The sequence below is a fragment of the Triturus cristatus genome, chromosome 4_1, assembly GCF_964204655.1.
Source record: "Triturus cristatus chromosome 4_1, aTriCri1.1, whole genome shotgun sequence".
NCBI lineage: Eukaryota > Metazoa > Chordata > Amphibia > Caudata > Salamandridae > Triturus > Triturus cristatus.
This window is the reverse complement of record NC_140585.1, coordinates 1,237,449,571-1,237,469,412: the sequence shown is the minus strand read 5'-3', so window position 1 is coordinate 1,237,469,412 and position 19,842 is coordinate 1,237,449,571. Positions and strand designations below refer to the sequence as shown.

Sequence of the window (19,842 nt, the reverse complement as noted above, 5' to 3'; positions counted from 1 at the left end):
AAGCCACCGAAGTCATCTGCGTCGTTCCTCAAGGCTCCTCACTCAGCCCCACCCTCTTCAACGTCTACATGAGCCCCCTCGCGGCCATCGCACGCCAACACAACCTCAACATCATCTCCTACGCCGACGACACCCAGCTGATCTTCTCCCTCACCAACGACCCCGCCACCGCCAGAGCCAACCTACACGAAGGGATGACAGACGTAGCCGAGTGGATGATGAACAGCCGCCTGAAACTGAACTCAGACAAGATGGAAGTCCTCATCCTGGGCTCTTCACCCTCCGCCTGGGACGACTCCTGGTGGCCCACCGCCTTGGGCAGCGCACCCAAACCCACAGACCACGCACGCAACCTGGGCTTCATCCTGGACTCTTCCCTCTCCATGACCAGACAAGTCAACGCCGTCTCCTCGTCGTGCTTCAACATCCTGCGCATGCTACGTAAGATCTTCCGGTGGATCCCCACCGAGACCAGGAAGACGGTCACCCAGGCCCTCGTCACCAGCCGACTGGACTACGGCAACTCCCTCTACGCCGGAACCACCGCCAAACTCCAGAGGAGACTCCAGCGGATCCAGAACGCCTCAGCAAGACTCATCCTCGATATCACCCGACAGAGCCACATCTCCGGTCACCTGAGGGACCTGCACTGGCTCCCGGTCAACAAAAGAATCACCTTCCGTCTGCTCACCCACGCACACAAAGCTCTCCACAACCAAGGCCCAAGATACATCAACAGCCGCCTCAACTTCTACACTCCGACATGCCAGCTCCGATCGACCAACCACGCCCTCGCCGCCGTCCCCCGCATCCGAAGAGCCACTACAGGAGGAAGGTCCTTCTCCTACCTGCCGCCAAGACCTGGAACTCCCTCCCAACCCACCTCCGTCTGACCCAAGACCACCTCGCCTCCAGGAAGCAGCTCAAGACCTGGCTGTTCGAGCAGTAGTGGACCCCCCCTCCCCAAGAGCCTTGAGACCCTCCGGGTGAGTAGTGCGCTATACAAAATGCTTGATTGATTGATTGATTGAGATGATGGCTCCCTGGGGAGGCAAAGGACAATAGGCCCGGGTGGCGCCAGCAGGGACGTCGGCGACGCGCCAAGAAACCACCGGCGGCGGAGATTCTCAGGGACCAACAAGCAGCTCTGGAGACTGTCTCCGTGGGTTTGAACAAATCCCCATCCGGCTGATCTTGGCTGAGCTTCCAGACTGTTCGGTTCTCTGGTCCTGATGCCGGCTGTCGGTCGGGAGGGTGGCCTTCTTATTGTGGTACTCGACCTCACGTCACTGACTCACCATTCACCGGAAGGTGAAGGACACTTGTTTCTGATTTTTCTTGCTCAGATGTTGGGGTTGTTGGGTAGGGTGGGGGGGATTTGGTTGGGGGGGGGTATAGGGTTCCACGTCCATCGTCGTAAGGAGTTGACGCGGCCTCATTAGCGCTGGGAACTCACACCGTTCGCTCGGGGTTCGTTGCCCCCTCCAGTGATGGGTTGCCTGACTAGCAATCCCTGGGTTTTCTGGATAACGTGAATGCCGCCGCATACGCTTAAAGTACTAACTCTCAATGTTCGGGGTCTCAATAACCCAGTAAAACGCAGAGCTGTACTGTCGTGCTTAGAGAACTCGCAGGCTGACATCTGTCTCCTCCAGGAGACTCATCTCTTGGCTCAAGATTGTCACCGGCTCCGTTCTCGAAAGTTCCCGACACAGCTCTTCTCCTCTGGCCCCTCTAAGTCTGCGGGGGTGGCAATCCTAGTGGCACAGCGGTTCAGGGGGAAGTTCTGCAGAAGGAGGCGGAAATCAGAGGTCGGTTATTAGCCTATAGATTTGCGCTCGGTGCCTTGACCTTCACCATTGGCTCTATTTATGCCACTAACGAAGGTCAGGAGCGATTTTTGCAGTCTGCTCTCACGGAGGTTACAGCCACAAGGGATCGCAATATTCTCCTGGGTGGGGATCTGAATCTTGTGTTTGATAACGTACACAACAGATCTTGCCAACGCACAAACCAGACTGGCGTGCTTTCGGCGGCGGGACTTGCTCGTCTTCACGATTTGGGATTGTGTGATTTGTGGCGCAGCTTCCATCCGCATAGCCAGGAATTTTCTTATTATTCTCATGCGTACAAGACATATGCTCGGCTGGACTACCTCCTGGCCCTCCTCTTCGGTCAGGGCGATGGCCGCAGGGACTGAGATTGGGGTGGCTTCCCTGTCCGACCATGCGCCGGTGCTTACCACGTTGACCCTACCCCCAGTAGTGCGGCCTGACACGGTGTGGCGCCTCCGGGATGCTCTGCACCACCGGGACAATGTTGTAGCGCAGATACGACGGTCCATCATTGATTTTCTCTCACACAATGCCGCAGATACGACGGTCCATCATTGATTTTCTCTCACACAATGCCAACACTGACACAACATTAGCGACGCAATGGGCGGCGCTGAAGGCAGTCCTAAGGGGAGAGTTTATTGCTATCTCGGCTGCTGAAAACTTAGAACGTAAAAAGTAAGCGGGATGAACTCACCCAAAAAACTAGGGAACTAGAGCACATCCATCAGAGGACGGGAGCCGCCAGAGTGTGGCGCCAGCTCCGAGCAGTGCGGCAGCAACTAGCGGCTCTCGATCAAGACCGGTCGGAGTTTGCGGCCCTGCGATTGAGACATGCCTACTATACCGGGGGGGACAGGTGCGGGCGCCTTCTCGCTCATAAGTTGCGGGAGGCCCAAAAACGTCAGGGGATACGTGAGATTTGTAAAGAGGATGGCGAGCGGGTCACGGAGGACAGGGATATAGCTGAGGCATTCCGAGACTTTTATGCCAACCTGTACGCTGGCTCCCGGTTAACACCTGATAATGGAACCGCTTTTCTTGATTCGGCAATGCTCTCAACCTTGCCCAAGTCCAAGGCAGACCAGCTGGACCGCGTTATTCACCCGGAGGAGGTAGTTGCGGCCATCTCCCGGTTGAAACTGATGAAAGCCCCGGGGCCGGATGGTTTCACTGCTATTTTTTATAAGACGTTCTGCGGTTTGCTAGCACCCGTCCTCACCCAGCTCTTCAATTCCTTCTCGGCCGCGGGGGCGATTCCTTCGGACCTTTTGGGGGCTTTTGTAGCAGTTATCCCCAAGTCGGGGAAAGACCAGACCCGTTGTGGGGAGTACCGTCCCATCTCGCTGGTAAACATCGATCTTAAGCTGTATACGGGAATTCTGGCCAGTCGACTAGCACCCTGTATGCCTGGTCTTATTGAGCCGGACCAGGCGGGGTTTATCCCAGGGCGTCAAGCACCTGACAACACGAAACGAGTTCTACACCTGGCGGAAAAGGCATCACGCACGACGGGAGAATACTTGCTGCTCACGATCGACGCTGAAAAGGCGTTTGATCGCGTTCATTGGCCCTATCTGGAGCAGGTGTTGATACGGTTGGGATTGGGAGAGAAATTTCGCACTCATATCTTTAATTACTACAGGCTCCCGTCGGCTGCGGTTCGGGTGAACGGCCAACCGTCCTTCAGCTTTCCTATAGAGCGAGGCACGAGGCAGGGGTGTCCGCTATCGCCACTGCTTTTTGCCGCTTACATGGAACCCCTCGCCCAGAGGATCAGGCAAAATCCAGCGGTTTCTGGGATTAAGTTTGGGGGGTATGTGCACACCATCAGCCTATACGCGGATGATGTGTTGCTGTCCCTATCTAACCCGCGTGAGGCACTGCCGGCCTGCTTGGCGGACTTGGACACCTTCGCACAGGTCGCTGGGTTCAAGGTGAACGCGGAAAAGTCGTTAGCCCTTGATCTCTCCCTGTCATCACCCACTCGGGAGTACTTGCGGAGCTCGCTCCCCATTCAGTGGGCAGAGGAATCGGTTCCATACTTGGGGATTCAGTTGGCCTCTACGCTTCCAAGGGTGGTGGCTTTCAACTATGCGGCCTTGCGCCAGAAGAATCGTCGGGAACGTGGGCAGTGGAAGTATTACCCTCTCTCTTGGCTGGGCAAAATTACGGCGGTCAAGATGACCATACTGCCGCAGATCCTGTACCTCTTCCGCACCATTCCTCTGTACCCACCTACCGGATGGATACAGCAGACACAATCAGAGCTGGCCCAGTTTATTTGGAATGGGCGTAAGCCGCGCATGAAGCGGTTGTTGTCCTCTCTCCCACCTGACAGTGGCGGCCTCTGGATTCCTGACCTCCAGCTCTATTTCCGGGCCACCCAGTTACGTCACCTGGTGGAATGGAGCCGCTGGGAGTCAGAAAAGCACTGGCTGTTTCAGGACCAGGCGGTAGCAGCACGACCCCTGCAGGAAATTCCCTTTCTCCGCAAACAGCATAGACCTCCTAACCTCTACGCTTCCTACATCACCCGTGTAACTCTGGAGATATGGGACCGGGCTAACACACTCCACGAGCTCACTACCTTCCCTTCCCCGCTTACTCCCCTGTTCGATAATCCGGAGTTTGCCCCGGGGATGGATTCTGTAGCCTTCGGCAGATGGAAACCGGCCGGATGCCGTTTTCTATACCACATGTACGACGCAGACGGTGTACGCCCGTTTCAGCAATTTAAGCAGGAATATGGGCTACCTGAAGCGGAAGGGCTTCGCTACCTACAGGTCCGACACTGGGCGCTCGCCGAGCAGGTTCGCCCATCTGCAGACCGAAGGCTTTCCCGGTAAGAACGATGGCTTGTAAAGCGCACATCGGACAAACAGGGGCCATCTGAGACAAGGCGGCACTGGGACAGCTTCATACATAGTACATAAATATCACTCAAGGGCTGAGAAACTGACCTGCCTTGTTGCGACGAGGTGTGATATGCCTTGTAAGTTTGGGAAAGGGACATAAACATTTACTTTTTCTGAAACCCCGATCTAATCCTTCCCCGGCCTGGAAATGGATGTAAAGATACTCCAGTCAAGAGCTTCCCAGGATGGGAAGAGGAAAGGATCAAAGGGGCTCTAGTCTGCCCATGCATAATTGTACACTGTGTAGGATTCCGCACAGGTGGAAAAGGGTTTGCCAGTGAGATGTGGAGTGTAGTAGCAGAAGAAAGTTGTCTTTTTATTTATATTTAGTCACCAATTAGAAATATGCTGCAGGCAAGCTTATGTCACTTCAGCATGATGACATGATGGTAATACTGCTTCCTGTGAGCTACTAATGCAGCAGTTATATTTTAAAGGAATACCATCTCAAGAGGTTGTGTTAGCCTTCACCATGTTTTGCTAGTAGTGCCAGTAGCTGATGAAAGAATACCACTGTTGTGAAGGACGTTGGATTATAGCTTTAAACCTAACGCCTATTATCAACCCTGCTGACTTGGATAATCCAGAGGTCAATTTGCCTTTACGGTACCAAAAACAACAGCCGAACCTTAGTTCGAACTTGTGCAATGTTAAGAAAATAGCCAAGTATTTTCAAGGCAGGTAAAATTGCTGAAAAGCCAATATCTCCAAGTATAATGTTCCAGCATAGATTTTGGAATCCATTTGCCACTGCAAAAAGAAAACAACTGTTCCGATGAAAGACCACTTTTAAAGGTATGAACTTTGCATTCTGCCAAACTCCTCCATGTCTACATTATTGTACTAAACATCCCTCAATTCTCCCTGTGCATGAGAACTGTGTACACATCCACTGATTGCTATATCTAACCTTCGGAATACAAGTGTCGCTCCAAACTCAGTTCTTGGTTCAGGTCTAGTTTGAAAAGTATATGTGAGTAGTAGCACCATTTCTAGCAAGCAAATGACACACTCCATCTCCATACCTTTTCAATATTCCTATATCACTCTTTATCAGCCTAAAACTGGTTCTTTACCAGCAACAAGTGCCTGACCGCATTTCTTTTTATGCATTTTCTAAATACTTGAAGTGCAGCCTTAAGACATTTTGTTCACAGACAGTTGGGGTTTTAACACCAAACTATACTGTAAACAAAATGATGAAAAGCATTAAACCTTCAGACACTTCTCAGCCTAGATAGGCCCGTGTAAGACCGACCTTAGTCATTAAGCACCATTATATTTGAAGTACCTGACAGTAATATCCATTTTGCCTAAATATTACTTTCAATTAAATACAACCCACAGACAAAGTAAACCCAACAGACTCGGGTCATGTAATTCCAAACAGTGACCTGAAAGTTTTTGCATGAACATTTATGAAGCACCATTTTCTGGGGGGGATAGAAGCATGATGAAGACTTTTGCCATGCCACGTTATGTCAACACAACCAAGAATGTCAATAACGGGACAGGCTTCAGCACAAATCAGCAATAGGTCCAAGGCTGCATTAGGAGTAAAGCAGGGAACAGCCCTAACTACAATTGAGCATCAGGTACTGTGAGTGGTAATATGTACAGCACCCTCAGCAAAGCTAACCAAAGCACTGCTAGATGATAGCAATAAATCAGGTCAGCCAAACATCCACTATATTAGTCTGCAGTCAGGCATGGCTTCCACCACTGCCCCATCTAGCCTTGCTTTCACTCTGGAACACCCAATATTTTGACACACACTATGAAAATGTCAAGAACATTGATATGCAAAAGAAGTCTGCACTTGCTTATCTTCATTCTCAATTTAGAACAGTAATTGTCCATAGACTTACAAGAAACAAAAACGTTTCTGTAGCTTTGTTTTGTGGGTTTAAACAACTTTTAGAGTCAATATTTTGGAATGGGCTGGTTTTCAAGGCAACACTTTATGTAGGTGTATACAATAAAAGCCCCGGGTGGAGAGTGGAAAAATAATGAACAGGGTAAGTAACAATCTTTGCCTCTTGGATGCAGACAATATGTGAACAGTAAAAAAAGTTACATAAAAATATTACATTCAAGCAAAAGTAGGCCATGTTGAAGTTACTGAAAACTATAGCTCTGCATACTCCCTGAAATGTAATGAAAACAGGACATCAAAGAACTTAAGAAAAAAAGACTGCAATTTCATTGACTTAAAATGTCTTCAAAAACACCTTCCTTTGGCGAAAACTGCCCCAGTGTGTGCCTTCATGCATAGGTTTCAGTGGAATTATTACCAAGGTTAACTGAATGTTTACATGTTCCTGAATTTACCCAATTCACTTGCTACAATACATTAGTCTCCCTGGCTTTGCAGAAATACGTTGGAATGGAAAAATACTGTAGAATTATGCATTTACTATCCTGAAATTCTGTTTCCCTAGCAGTCGAGTACCCTAAAGAACTACAGCAAGAGCAGTTAGTGAGGTCAGAGTTCAGTCGATTAATCATTCGCAGCAAGTCTCTTGTGCCGGTGAAATCGATTTCATATCACCTTTCTCCACCGAATATCAAGGATATTTATTTGATCTTCTTGTTGCATGGAAATTCTTGTAGCCTTGTTCAACAAGGCTGTCTTTGAAAAACCTCAGGTTTCCCCAGCACACCAGAGGGGTTAGTAAGGAAGCAAGGGCGGACCTAGAGTTTTGGCCTAATATACCTGGTGCAGCTCCATCATAACAAAATGTTACTTGTTAACTGGTAAGTCCGCCTGCACCTTTGTTAGGCCAAAGGGCTGGCCCAACTGTCAGGGAAAAAAAGTCAATCTTGGAGTCGGTACCTCCCACAGGATGATTAGCACAAACTGATTGGGCACTGGGGAAGAGGTCCATTCCCTCAAATTCCAAGTCACAGTAAGTCCACAATGAAACCTAATATTGAAGGGAACAAAAGCGGACTGTCCTCTTGAACAGCTTTCAACGCCATGCCGTGCATCCAGGTCCAGAGTGTATTGAAGTGGGTGACGATACCCATTCCTTGGCAGCGTCTGCACGTTAAACCCCACTTATCTCTCTCCATCATATAATTTCACGAGAGGACATAAACGTAAACAAGAGAGTGAACAGGGTCCCCTGCAGCTCACTGCGTCATCAATGCCCATCTCTACAGCAGGAAAGGCCCGTCTGGGACCTTTGCTTGGCATCCTTGGCACATTCTTTTGTGTCTCAGCAACCTGTCCGTCCTGGAGAAAGACTGGAGATGCATGGAGAGAAAACAGAGAGTTGGGATGGACCATCAACAGAAAACAAAGGAAGAAAAAGAGACATAAAACAGAGCAAACCAAGAGGAAGACGGATGGGAAAACAAAAAGGGAAGAAAATAGAAGTGTAGTGTAGAGCAGGACAGAAACATTGAAATGAAGAAAGAATGTTTGATTGTAGACAAATGGGGACAGAAAACGAGCAGAAATATTTTTTTTTAAAAGAGGAATCGGTAAGATGAGGACAATAAATACAAGTGTAGGCAAGAAAACAACATGACGTGATGTGAGGTCAAAAAAAGCAAGAGGTGGTCAAGGGACAAAAAACAGGAATGGTTAATCAGTGATGGGAAAACAATGGTTGTTACAATTTAAAAGTTGGGGCAGAAATCAGGTTGATAAAGGGAAGGGAAACACAAGGGGGAAGGAAAACAGAAGTTAGAATGAATGAAAAACAGGACGGTTTGGTTGTACACGTGTGCAAAAAATTGATAAGAAGGGACAAGAAAATAAAGATGGGCAAGAAATCGAATAACAAAGATGTGAACGGTCAGGAATGTGAGATAAATCAAGGTAATATAGGAATTATTACAAATGGGGTGAGGAAAATAAGTCGGTGGGGTAGAGGAAAAGGAATAGAGAAGAAAAAATAAAAATAATTAATGAGAGTACAATAAATTGAAGGGAGACAAAGCATACTTTCCCATTAGCTCACACGGTGAAGAAATGATAATGAATATGCTACTTACCAGTATGCATCTGTTCTTGGCATGTAGGGCTGCTGACATTCATATCTGTGCATAGATCGCCGCCTAGTGTTGGGTCCGGATGTTTGCACGTTGTTGTCCTGGAAGAGTCTTCGAAGTATCCTTGGATAGGTGACTCCTCCCATGGACTACAGTGCGCATGGGCATCCTCTCCATCCTCAGATTGTTTTTCGCCATTGTGGCAGTGATGGAGTAGATACAGAAAGTGATGACCATGCTTGCAATAATTCTGAGAGCTGCAGCTGCGACAGGCGCCGGGGAGGAGGGAGGGCGATATGAATGTCAGCAGCCCTACATGCCAAGAACAGATGCATACTGGTAAGTAGCATATTCAGTTCGAGGCATGTGGGCTGCTGAATTCATATCTGTGCATAGAATACATAGCAGTGCCCTCTATTGGCGGCGGCTACCCGTGCCAGCTGCAGCGGTCTGAAAAAGTGTTTTGAGAACAGCCTGTCCTACAGCTGCCTGCTGTTTTGACTGCACATCTACGCAATAGTGTTTTGTAAATGTGTGTGTAGTGGACCATGTGGCTGCTCTGCATATATCATGCAGGGGAATATTTCCTAGGAAGGCCATGGAAGCCCCCAACTTGCGTGTTGAGTGGGCTCGTGGTGGAATAGTTAATGTGCGTTTTGCCTTTTGATAACAGATTTGAATACACTTAACTATCCATCTGGCTATCCCTGCTTTGGAGATGGCGTTACCTTTGTGGTGTGGGGCAAAGGCAACGAATAGTTGTTTTGTCTTCCTGAAGGGTTTAGTCCTGTCGATGTAGTACATGAGGGCCCTCCGTACATCTAGTGTATGTAATGCCCGCTCTGCAACAGTTTGTGGGTTTTGGAAGAAAACGGGCAGTTCAATAGTCTGGTTCATGTGGAACTGCGATATTACTTTGGGCATGAATTTGGGGTTGGTACGTAGTACGACCCTGTTGGCGTGAACCTGAATAAATGGCTCTTGAACGGTTAGTGCCTGGAGTTCACTAACTCTTCTTAGGGAAGTGATCGCTACCAGGAAGGCTACTTTCCAGGTAAGGAATTGAATCTCGCATGAGTGTAGAGGTTCAAAGGGTGGACCCATCAGGCGTGTGAGGACCAAGTTGAGGTTCCACATTGGAGCCGGTGGGTGACTAGGTGGAATGACTCGTTTGAGTCCTTCCAAGAATGCTTTGATGGCAGGCACTCTGAATAGAGAGAGGTGCTGCCTGGTTTGCAGATAGGCTGATATTGCGGTCAAATGGACACGTATAGAGGTGTACGCCAGATTGCATCGGTATAGGTGTAAGAGGTAACATATGATGTCGTGGATGGATGCGTCCAGCGGGTTAATGTCATTATTACCGCAATAAATGACGAACCTTTTCCATTTGGCTGCATAGCAAGCTCTTGTAGTGGGTCTCCTGGCCTCCTTGATGATGTCCATGCAGTCAGGTGGCAGATTGAGATAGCCAAACTCTAGGACTTCAGGAGCCAGATCGCCAGGTTCAGCTGTTGCGGATCTGGGTGCTGAACCTCTCCATGGTTCTGCGTCAAATGCGCGGGTTTGATCCGCAGCCTTTGATGCGGTACCACGGAAAGTTCGAGGAAGGTGGTGTACCACGGCTGGCGTGCCCACGTGGGAGCAACTAGGACGAGTGTCAGGGAGTGTTGTCGGAGTTTGCGAGCCACCAGCGGTATCAACGGTGCTGGGGGAAAAGCGTACGCAAATCTGCCGGACCAGTTCATCCATATCGCATTGCCCTGCGACTGCGGATGTGGGAATCTGGCGGCGAAGCTTTGGCATTTTGCGTTTTCGCTTGTCGCGAATAGGTCTATCTCTGGGTGACCCCACTGCTGGAAGTACGGTTGGAGTACTGATGGGTGTAACTCCCACTCGTGCATCTGGTGGCTGTGTCTGCTGAGCAGATCCGCCATCTGGTTGTCCTTGCCGGGGAGGTGTTCTGCCATGAGGAACATGTTCCTCTGAATGGCCCACTTCCACATGCTCTGAGCCAGATGAGACAACTGTGGAGAGTGTGTCCCTCCCTGTTTCTGTATGTAGTACATTGCGGTCATGTTGTCCGTCCGGATCAACACGACCTTGTTGCACAGATGTACTTTGAAAGCCTTCATGGCCAGGAAGATTGCCATCAGTTCCAGAAGGTTGATGTGCATCTTCTTCTGTTGTGTCGTCCATAGTCCCTGCACTGTGTAGTGTAGTACATGAGCTCCCCATCCCTGGAGAGACGCGTCCGCTGTCAGTACTATTTGTGGAACAGGCTCTTGGAACGGTCGCCCCTTGCAAAGGTTTTGTGGATTCCACCAATGCAGAGAGTTGTATGCCCGACCGCTCACCAACACTAGGTCTTTCAACTGTCCTTGAGCCTGATTCCACTGACGTGCTAGGCACTCCTGAAGTGGGCGCATATGTAATCTCGCGTGCGGGACTATGAAGATGCAGGAGGCCATCATGCCTATCAACTGCATAAACACTCGCGCTGGAAGCGAGTGATTGTGTTTGAACTTGGAGATCAGCAGTTGTATGCTGTTGATCCTCACTAAACTTGGCTGAGCTGAGGCCGCCAGAGTGTCTATAGTCGCGCCCAGGTACTGTTGTACGTGTGCGGGCTGGAGATGGGACTTTGGGTAATTTAGTGAGAATCCCAGACTGTGAAGAAGGTGAATGGTGCGGGACATATGGCTTGCACATTGCTGGGCCGACTTCGCTTGAACGAGCCAGTCGTCTAGGTAGGGGTAGACGTGTATATGCTGCCTCCGTAAGTGTGCTGCCACCGTAGCTAGGCACTTCGTGAAAACCCTGGGCGCTGTTGTCACGCCGAAGGGAAGGACTTTGAACTGATAGTGCTGCCCCTGAACAGTAAACCTGAGGTATTTTTTGTGTGAGGGGTGGATGGGTATGTGGAAGTACGCATCCTTGAGGTCCAGTGATGCTAGGAAGTCTCCCTGCTTGAGAAGCGGAAGGACTTGCTGTAGAGTGAGCATGTGAAAGTGCTCTGAAAGAATGTACTGGTTCAGGGGTCTCAGGTCTAATATAGGCCTGAGCGACCCGTCCTTTTTTGGAATTAAGAAGTAGAGGGAGTAAACCCCCGTGCCCTGCTCGTGGATGGGTACGAGCTCGATAGCGCCTTTTAGAAGCATACTTTCTACCTCTTGCTGTAAGAGCGTTAAGTGCTCTGAGGACATAGGACGGTTTCTTGGTGGTATTGTGAGTGGAGTGGAAGTTAACTCCAGACAGTAACCGTGTTTTATAATATCTTTGACCCACCTGTCCGTGGTGATGGAGTTCCACGTGGACAGGAACCGTTGTAGCCTTCCCCCGACAGGTGTTATGTGGTCGGGAGGAAGGGAGAGGGCGTCACTGCTTGTTCTTGGGGGAGGACCTGGTGTTGCCGTAGCCACGTCCTCTGCCCTTGGTACTGGAGCCACGATAGCCACCTCGGGTGTTCTTATCGTAGGTGGTCTGCGTATTACCCTTGTTATATGTTTGTTGTGACCCCTGTCCTCTACCTGCCCCCTTGTTTCCGGGGCGACGAAAGGAGCCGCTCCGAAAGGACTGAGTTTGTAGGGCGCCCATGGACTTTAGTGTCCGTGTCCTTTTTTATCTTCTCGAGGGTGGTGTCAACCTCAGGTCCGAACAAAAAGTCGGGGTTGACGGGCTGATTAAGTATATTGTTTTGTACCTCAGGCTTGAATCCTGAGATACGTAGCCAGGCGTGACGTCGTAGGATGACGCTAGTGTTGATGGCCCTGGCAGCCGTGTCTGCAGCGTCTAGTGCACATTTAATGGCAGCATTTGTGAGTAGCTGTCCCTCTCTGATAAGGATTTCTGCACCTTCTTTGTAGGGGTCAGGGAGGTGCTGAAGAAGTTGCTCCAGTGTGTCATAGTGCGCTCTATCGTAGCGAGCGAGGAGCGCTTGAGTGTTAGCTATGCGCCATATGTTTGCAGCTTGTGCGGCAACTCGCTTGCCGGAGGTCTCTAGCACCTTGGACTCTTTGTCCGGGGGAGGAGCGTCACCCGTTGTCTGCGAGTGTGCCCTCTTGCGGGCATTCGCCACAACGATGGAGTCGAGTGGTAATTGGCCTCTGATGTAAGTAGGATCCCCAGGTGCTGATCTGTATTTTTTATCGATCCTGGGGTTTATCACTCGTGCCCTGGTGGGTTCCTTGAAAATGTCAGTGGCTGGCTTGAGGACCCCCTTCAACATTGGCAGAGTCTTTACATGTCTTTCTGAGGATGCAAAGGTGTCCATTAGAAAGTCATCTTCGATGATATCAGAGTGAAGCTGTACATCATGGTTGTTTGCCGCACGTTCAATCAGAGCGTTGAACGCCGCAGTATCCTCTGTGGGTGATGTTTTTGGCCCATATAGTTGTGTGTCCTGTGCATCAAGAGGTGCACTGGGGTCTGCAGGGTCGCCCCAAGTTTGGTCAGGGTCCTGCTGGTCATCAGGGTCCGTGTCCACATGGTAGGGGACTTGTTCATCCAAGTAGTCCCCCAATGCATCCGTGTCGGAGCGTGTGGGGGAGGCCCGGTGTGGATCCTGGTAGGGTGAATAGAAGGGTTCATACAGGAGAGGTTCTGAGTCCACAGGCAGCTTCCTCTTTAGCGGGATCCTGAAAGGCTCCAATGGCGGTTCCGAAGTTATCCTTCGGCCGTGGAGAATCATCCTGCCAGTGTCGGCGTCGATGACGTGTGACGGAGACGGCTCGACAGGTGTAACCGCAGTTTTGGTGACCTGTGTCCTGAGTTGAAACGCCTTCGGGATTGTGGGTGGAGGCAAGCCGAAGGTAATGCTGGTCGGCACCGACGAAACCGCCGGAGCCGAACCGGAACCCGACGGGTCCTGGAGGGCGTCCTTGGATCTGCAGCCTGGCATCGCGCCAGGCCGTACTCGGGGCGCCTTAGAGGTCGTGGCCCCCGCCAGGGTCGTCGAGGCGGCTGCAGATATCTTCTGCGCCCGTGGCGCATCGAGTCGAGGTGCGGAGATCACCGTCGACGTCTTCGACACGTGAGGTTTTGGTGTCGTCGAGGGAGTGCTGCGAGGCGTAGCAGGCGGGACGGCCCTCGGTGTCGGTGGCGTCGACGCCGGTAACCGGGCAGGTTTGTCGGCGCCGATGACCTTCTTCCGTTTGTCGACTCCCATGTCGCCCGTCTCGAGTTCGGCACCGAAGTCTCTCTTGGTGCGGTCGGTGCCGACCCGGTGCGCTGGCGTCGAAGGTGTTGAAGGCCTCGATCCGACTAGCGCCACTTTCAGTTTCGGTTTCGTAGGAACCTGAGCAGCTTTCGGTTTCGGTTTCGTGGAAGGGAAACCAGCTGGCTTAAGCGGTAATGGCTGCCGCTGAACGTCCGAGGCCGGGCCCGAGGGCGGGGCCGAAGGACTGCGTGATAGGTCTCGGGTAAGGCCCGAAGGCGATCCCTCGACCGGAGCCATAGTCTGTGGCGCTGGTGAAATTTCGGTCTGAACAGGTAGGCCTTGTTCATCATCGGAGCTACTCTCTTCGGCTCCTAAGGCCTCCTCGTCGTCTCCTACCTCGGTGTCGTCTTCACCTCTGTGGAAGAGTGACTCGTCGGCCTCGTCCGATCCGGGTTCGTGTTCGTGTTCGGAAACGGGACTGGAGGGTAAGACTTCTACTTCTTCGACGTCGTCAGCCTCGTCGAAGATGTCAGCTGGGGCCGGTGCCGCGTGCTGCGCTTCGAGCCTCGCCGCTCGACGATTCCGCAGAGTCTTCTTTGAACGGAACCGGGCACAGGCCATACATGTCGATTCGTCGTGGTCCGGCGAAAGGCATTTGTTGCACACCGGATGGACGTCGATGTGTGGGTACTTCGCATTGCATACCGGACACCTTTTGAATGGCGTCCTGGATTCCATCGTCGAAGTAGAGTCGATGGACAGGCAAATGCGAACAAAGTCGGTGCTGAAAGTTAGTAAACTAACAAAAAGTATCGAAACCCGATCGATAAACAGTACCGACGCGAACTAAAGGCCTTGTGGCCTCGACAAAAGTTTTTCCTAACTTGAGCTAAGATAGCACATCCGAACCCAATGGCGGAAAAAAACAATCTGAGGATGGAGAGGATGCCCATGCGCACTGTAGTCCATGGGAGGAGTCACCTATCCAAGGATACTTCGAAGACTCTTCCAGGACAACAACGTGCAAACATCCGGACCCAACACTAGGCGGCGATCTATGCACAGATATGAATTCAGCAGCCCACATGCCTCGAACTTTCAGGATCAGCTTATACCATGGGCCATATTATGCCAGCGATTTGATTGTAGCAAAAGTCCAATTATGCCACCTTTCTGATTATACCAGACTGACTATGAACAGAATCTAGACAGGTCTTTTCTTTTGTTTGTGCTCTGTCTAGGCTACTACTTTGATGGTGGCTGTTGTCCAAAAATGCTAGCAATTTCATTAAACCAGCGTTCTACTTAAAGCAATTCTGAACATGCGAGGATACCAATTATCCCACAGATTTTATTCTTATCAATGTTTCAGAGATACAATCTTGTGAATTGCTCTGTCCAGGAGGGACCGATAATCAGCTGGTTTTTCATAATGTTTTAGTAAATTGTTCATATGTATCCTTCAGATTAAGGAGATTGATCACAGCCTCACATTTTCCATTACAACACACTGTGCAGTCTTGAGCAGACTCCTCTGGGTCCGTGACTCAGTTCCCTCGTTGCCAGAATTTTAAGTTTCAAACCGGAGCCACATTTGTAACCAACCATTTACATTTTACCTGTAAATGAACTCAGCAAGGTCTTCACTATATCATTTTTACAAGTAACCCATGATTTAAAGCTGAATCCCCAGTATGACAGCAAATACTGTCTTGCATCACATATATCTTGTTGATTGGTGCAACTTCAAATGCACAATGTGTTGGTAAAAAATGCCTGAAACTATGGACATTTTTTCAAGTTGCCAATATTTTTGGGATGCATTTCATTTTAAAGCAATCAGTGTTGATTTCCTTTGAGATACTCAAATGTGTAATCTCTATAAACTGACAGCAATACAAGCTTACTTTTACTGCATTCTTCGTCTGTAAAACAAAAACCTCTTATTATATAAAGCACTACTTGAAAGTACATGTATGAAAGCTACCTTAACTAAAAAGGTTCTTAAATGCTGTTTGGTCTACCACATTGCCAGCTATTGCATCGTCATCTAAGCAAAAGTGTGTATACACAATTTTCTGCATAAGGAACATTCCTTACCCGGGCTGCAGTAGGAATCTTGCTTCGTGTAGACTGAGCCCTAGGCTTACCAGGAAAGGGTTTGTTAGTTTAGCTACCTGATGACAACATGTAATGCATGTCATTATCCATTTAGCAATATACTGCTTGGATGAAGCCATCCTATTGCTCAGAGGGCGATAATTGACAAACAGCTGGTTTGTTTTGATAAATAAAATGTAAGGCTTTTTTTATGCCTAAGAATGAAGTGACATGTCAGCTGCGAAGAGGAATAACTGCAAAATACTGGAAATTATACTGTTTGGTTTACATGACAGTCTGGTACACTTTAGGTACAAAAGAGGGATGTATCCTCAAGGCTACCCTATTCTGGTGAAACACTATGTATGGTTCTACTGAAGATAGCGCCTGAAGTTCACTAGTAAGTAATCGCTACTTTAAATAAAAAGCTACCTTGAACGAAAGGTGCTGCTATGAGGCACCAATAATTTGGATAGAACCAAATTCAGCGTCCATGGAGGAGGTGGATGTCTAACCAGAAGTGTCTTTTAATTCTTCTAGAAAGTCTTAGCATAGGAACTATAATTTTTTTTTTTAAAGATCACTGGAATGCTCCTTTCCTGTACGGTGTAATGGCAGCAAGATGGGCTTTATTGGAAAACTATTGAAGTCTTGATTGAGTCAGGTAAATCATATAAGGAACAATTACATTTTCCTGATAGGAAACCAGATCATGGTGGTTATTTACTCACTGTAGTACTAGTCTCTTCCTTTGAGTGAATAATAACTGTCCTAGTAGAACGATGCTTACCCTCAGTAGGAAAGTAGCCCTTTTTGACATGGTCACCCCCACTTTTTGCCTGGTATTCAATATGATTTTGATTGGAAGTGCACAGGGTTCCTGCTAACCAGGTCCCCAGTGTTGGATCTCTTTCCCAAAACTGTGCAATTGTACCCCAATTGGCAATATCTTTAGCACTCTCTGTAAGTCCCTAGTAAATGGTACGCCTGGTACCTAGGGCAAGGAGGCCAGAGAGGCTCCTTAAGGCCTGCAGCACGAATTGTGCCACCCTAAATACCCCTCATCCAACACATACGGACGCACTGCAGGCTGCGTGTCTTGATGTAGACCAAAGTGAAAACACAACATGGCACACCTGTGTGCCATGCCCACAGACACTGCAGGGAGAGTAGGTAAGTCACCCCTACAGCAGGCCAAACAGCCTTAAGGTAGGGTTCACTATACTACCTGTGAGGGCAGATATGCCCCTGTGCTGGTCTGTCCCATTGCTGCCAGTACACGTGAACAGGGAAGCATTTTGAGTACATGTGCTGGACACTGGTGGAACGAGTTCCCCAGCTACATGATGGCTTCACTGAAAGTAGGGATGTTTGGTATCAAACATCTCATATTAATGAGCCAACAATGATGCAAGTGTCGGCTTTAATAATACAGGACACAAAGGGCGCCTTAGAGGTGACCCCTGAAAACCTTCCAGCCCCTGGTATGCTAACTGACTGGTTCATGCCAGCCTTCCAGACACGTTTCTGACTACAAGGGAGAGGGCCTCTGCTCACAGGAGGTCAGAAACAAAGCCTGCTCGGGTGGAGGGTGTTCACACCCTTTCTCACAGCATGACCTGCTGATTAGCACTCCAAAGCTGGAGAACTTCAAAGAAGCCACCACCCTTAATATGCGAGTCCAGCTTCCCTCACGGGAGAGGAAGCCAGCCCCCTTTGTCCAGAGTCCTTTGACACCTGGACAGGTGGATAAATTAGCTAGGCAGGGAGGCGTGCCCACCCCCAGGCTGGTCCCACCCCTAAGATCGGCTACCTGAACAGGACAGAGTTGGACATCTTGAAGATGGCAAACTTAGGAATTCTGGGACAGGGTTATGTCCACTTCTCCTAACACTTGTTTTTCCTCCCATAAGTTAACATTGCTGCTTCTTGAAAATACACTAAGTGTCGACTTTTTAAATGCAAAAGTATTTCTATTGAAAAACATACTTACCTGATTGTATTGATTCTGGTGCCTACACACACACACACACCCACACACACATATATATATATATATATATATATACATATACATATATATATATATTATCTACTGGCGGTCGCCAGTAGATAGTTATAGTTACAACCTAGTTTCCATAGGAAATCTCAAAATTCTATTTTGAATAACTTTGGTGCCGGTTAACGAATCCTCGCGATATTTTCAAAACTAATGGGGCGCTCCGCTCAGCTCCTACCCTGAAAGTCTCGGGGTGATTCGTCAAGCGAGGGCCGAGAAAAAGGGGGGGTCCCAAAACGCGTTTTCCCCATGCATTTTTCCATAGGACCTTTAGTCGCAGCTACAGCCCGAACGGCTGAACAGAATTACGTGAAATTTGGCAGGGAGGTAGCCATAAGGTCAAGGAAGTGCCTTTTGCAGGTCTGGTGTAAATCTGTTCAGTATTTCCTGAGAAAATAGCATTTAAAAGCATATCAATATCTATACGCGCGCACTGTGCGCGCACCCTGCCGTGCGCAAGCGCAATTCTGATTGGTTGTTAGATGTCGGTAAACATTCAAATCGGTCGAAACCAGGAAGTGTCGGCCGCCATTTTGTCTCTCGCAGTCTGAGGGGGTGAACAAAAAAGGTGGAGAACGTGAAAAGGGGGCAGAGTGGACAGTTCCTGACCCCCTAGCCTTGGTCAGGGGGTCACAGAAGGACCCCCAAGGGGGAAAAAACTATTTTTTTCTTTAAAAATCGCGAGGTGCGCGCACGGCACGCACTGCGAACCGTGGGTGCTGCACCGAGCGCGCGCGCGGTGCGCGCACCTCGCGATTTAGAAAAAATAATAATAATTCACGGTGCGCGCACGGTAAAAAACCTGAAAAAAAAACATTTATAAATACATAACTTAGTATTTAAAAAACCTTACAAATTCACTGAAAAAACCATAGGTTTCACACATGTTATAGTTAGCTGGACATTTCACTCGTAAAAAACCAATGAAATTCCCCCGTTATAGTTAGTGCAGGCAACTATAACTCATGCGACCGCAATCCTCTGCTGATGACGTTAGATATTACATCACTGATGACATATGTGTCTTTATAAAAAATAAATATTTGTAATATATGTATAGCTAAAGATTAATGGAATAAGACATGGGTAAATAAGTGTCTAAATACAGTGATGTAATATCTGACGTCATCAGCAGAGGATTGCGGTCGCGTGAGTTATAGTTGCCTGCACTAACTATAACGGGGGAATTTCATTGGTTTTTTACGAGTGAAATGTCCAGCTAACTATAACATGTGTGAAACCTATGGTTTTTGAAGTGAATATATATATATATAAAGAAACAGTTTATTTCTATAAATTGGTGTGGATCTCCTTATTGATATGTGTGCATCATTTACTGACTATTATGTGTATTTGCAGATGTCCAACACTACTCTCTGATAAGTACAAGGCTGCTCGACCACACTACGCCCTAGAAGAGCACCTTGGTATTGCTAGAACAAGCCCCTGTCCACTCATAAGGGAACCCCTGGAATTTTTACACGATGTATCTTATTTTGATAAAGCAAATAAGGAGCCAACTTTCTACAATAGTGTTAAGCATTTATTGCACACACACACAGTCAGTGAGACACACACTCAATAAAGAAATATGACACCAATTTTAAAAAATGCCATATTTTTTTATGAATTTGAACACCAAGATCATCATAATCAAGTAAGTAATTTTCGAGATAGTGTTTTTTCAAGAATTAGAAAATGCACTGTATTTGTAACTTTAAAGCAGTACTGTTATCCTATAGAGAAAAACAGAAACTGCATATGGTTATG

At 48.5% G+C, this 19,842-nt stretch overlaps 1 protein-coding gene across 5 annotated transcripts in view; it reads right to left on the bottom strand.

Moving 5' to 3' along the window:
• Positions 1-3,644: 3,644 nt before the first annotated feature.
• ZNF740 (zinc finger protein 740) overlaps positions 3,645-19,842 on the bottom strand; it is a 240,497-nt gene continuing 224,299 nt past the window's right edge. For 3 of the 5 annotated variants that reach the window (XM_085654655.1, XM_085654653.1, XM_085654654.1), the window contains exon 7: positions 6,937-8,002. In XM_085654655.1, the coding sequence (XP_085510781.1) occupies positions 7,913-8,002 (90 nt within the window). In that variant the 3' untranslated portion in view covers positions 6,937-7,912. Of the gene's footprint in view, positions 8,003-19,842 lie in introns of all 5 variants that reach the window. The other 2 variants (XM_085654652.1, XM_085654651.1) reach the window with 2 other exon arrangements.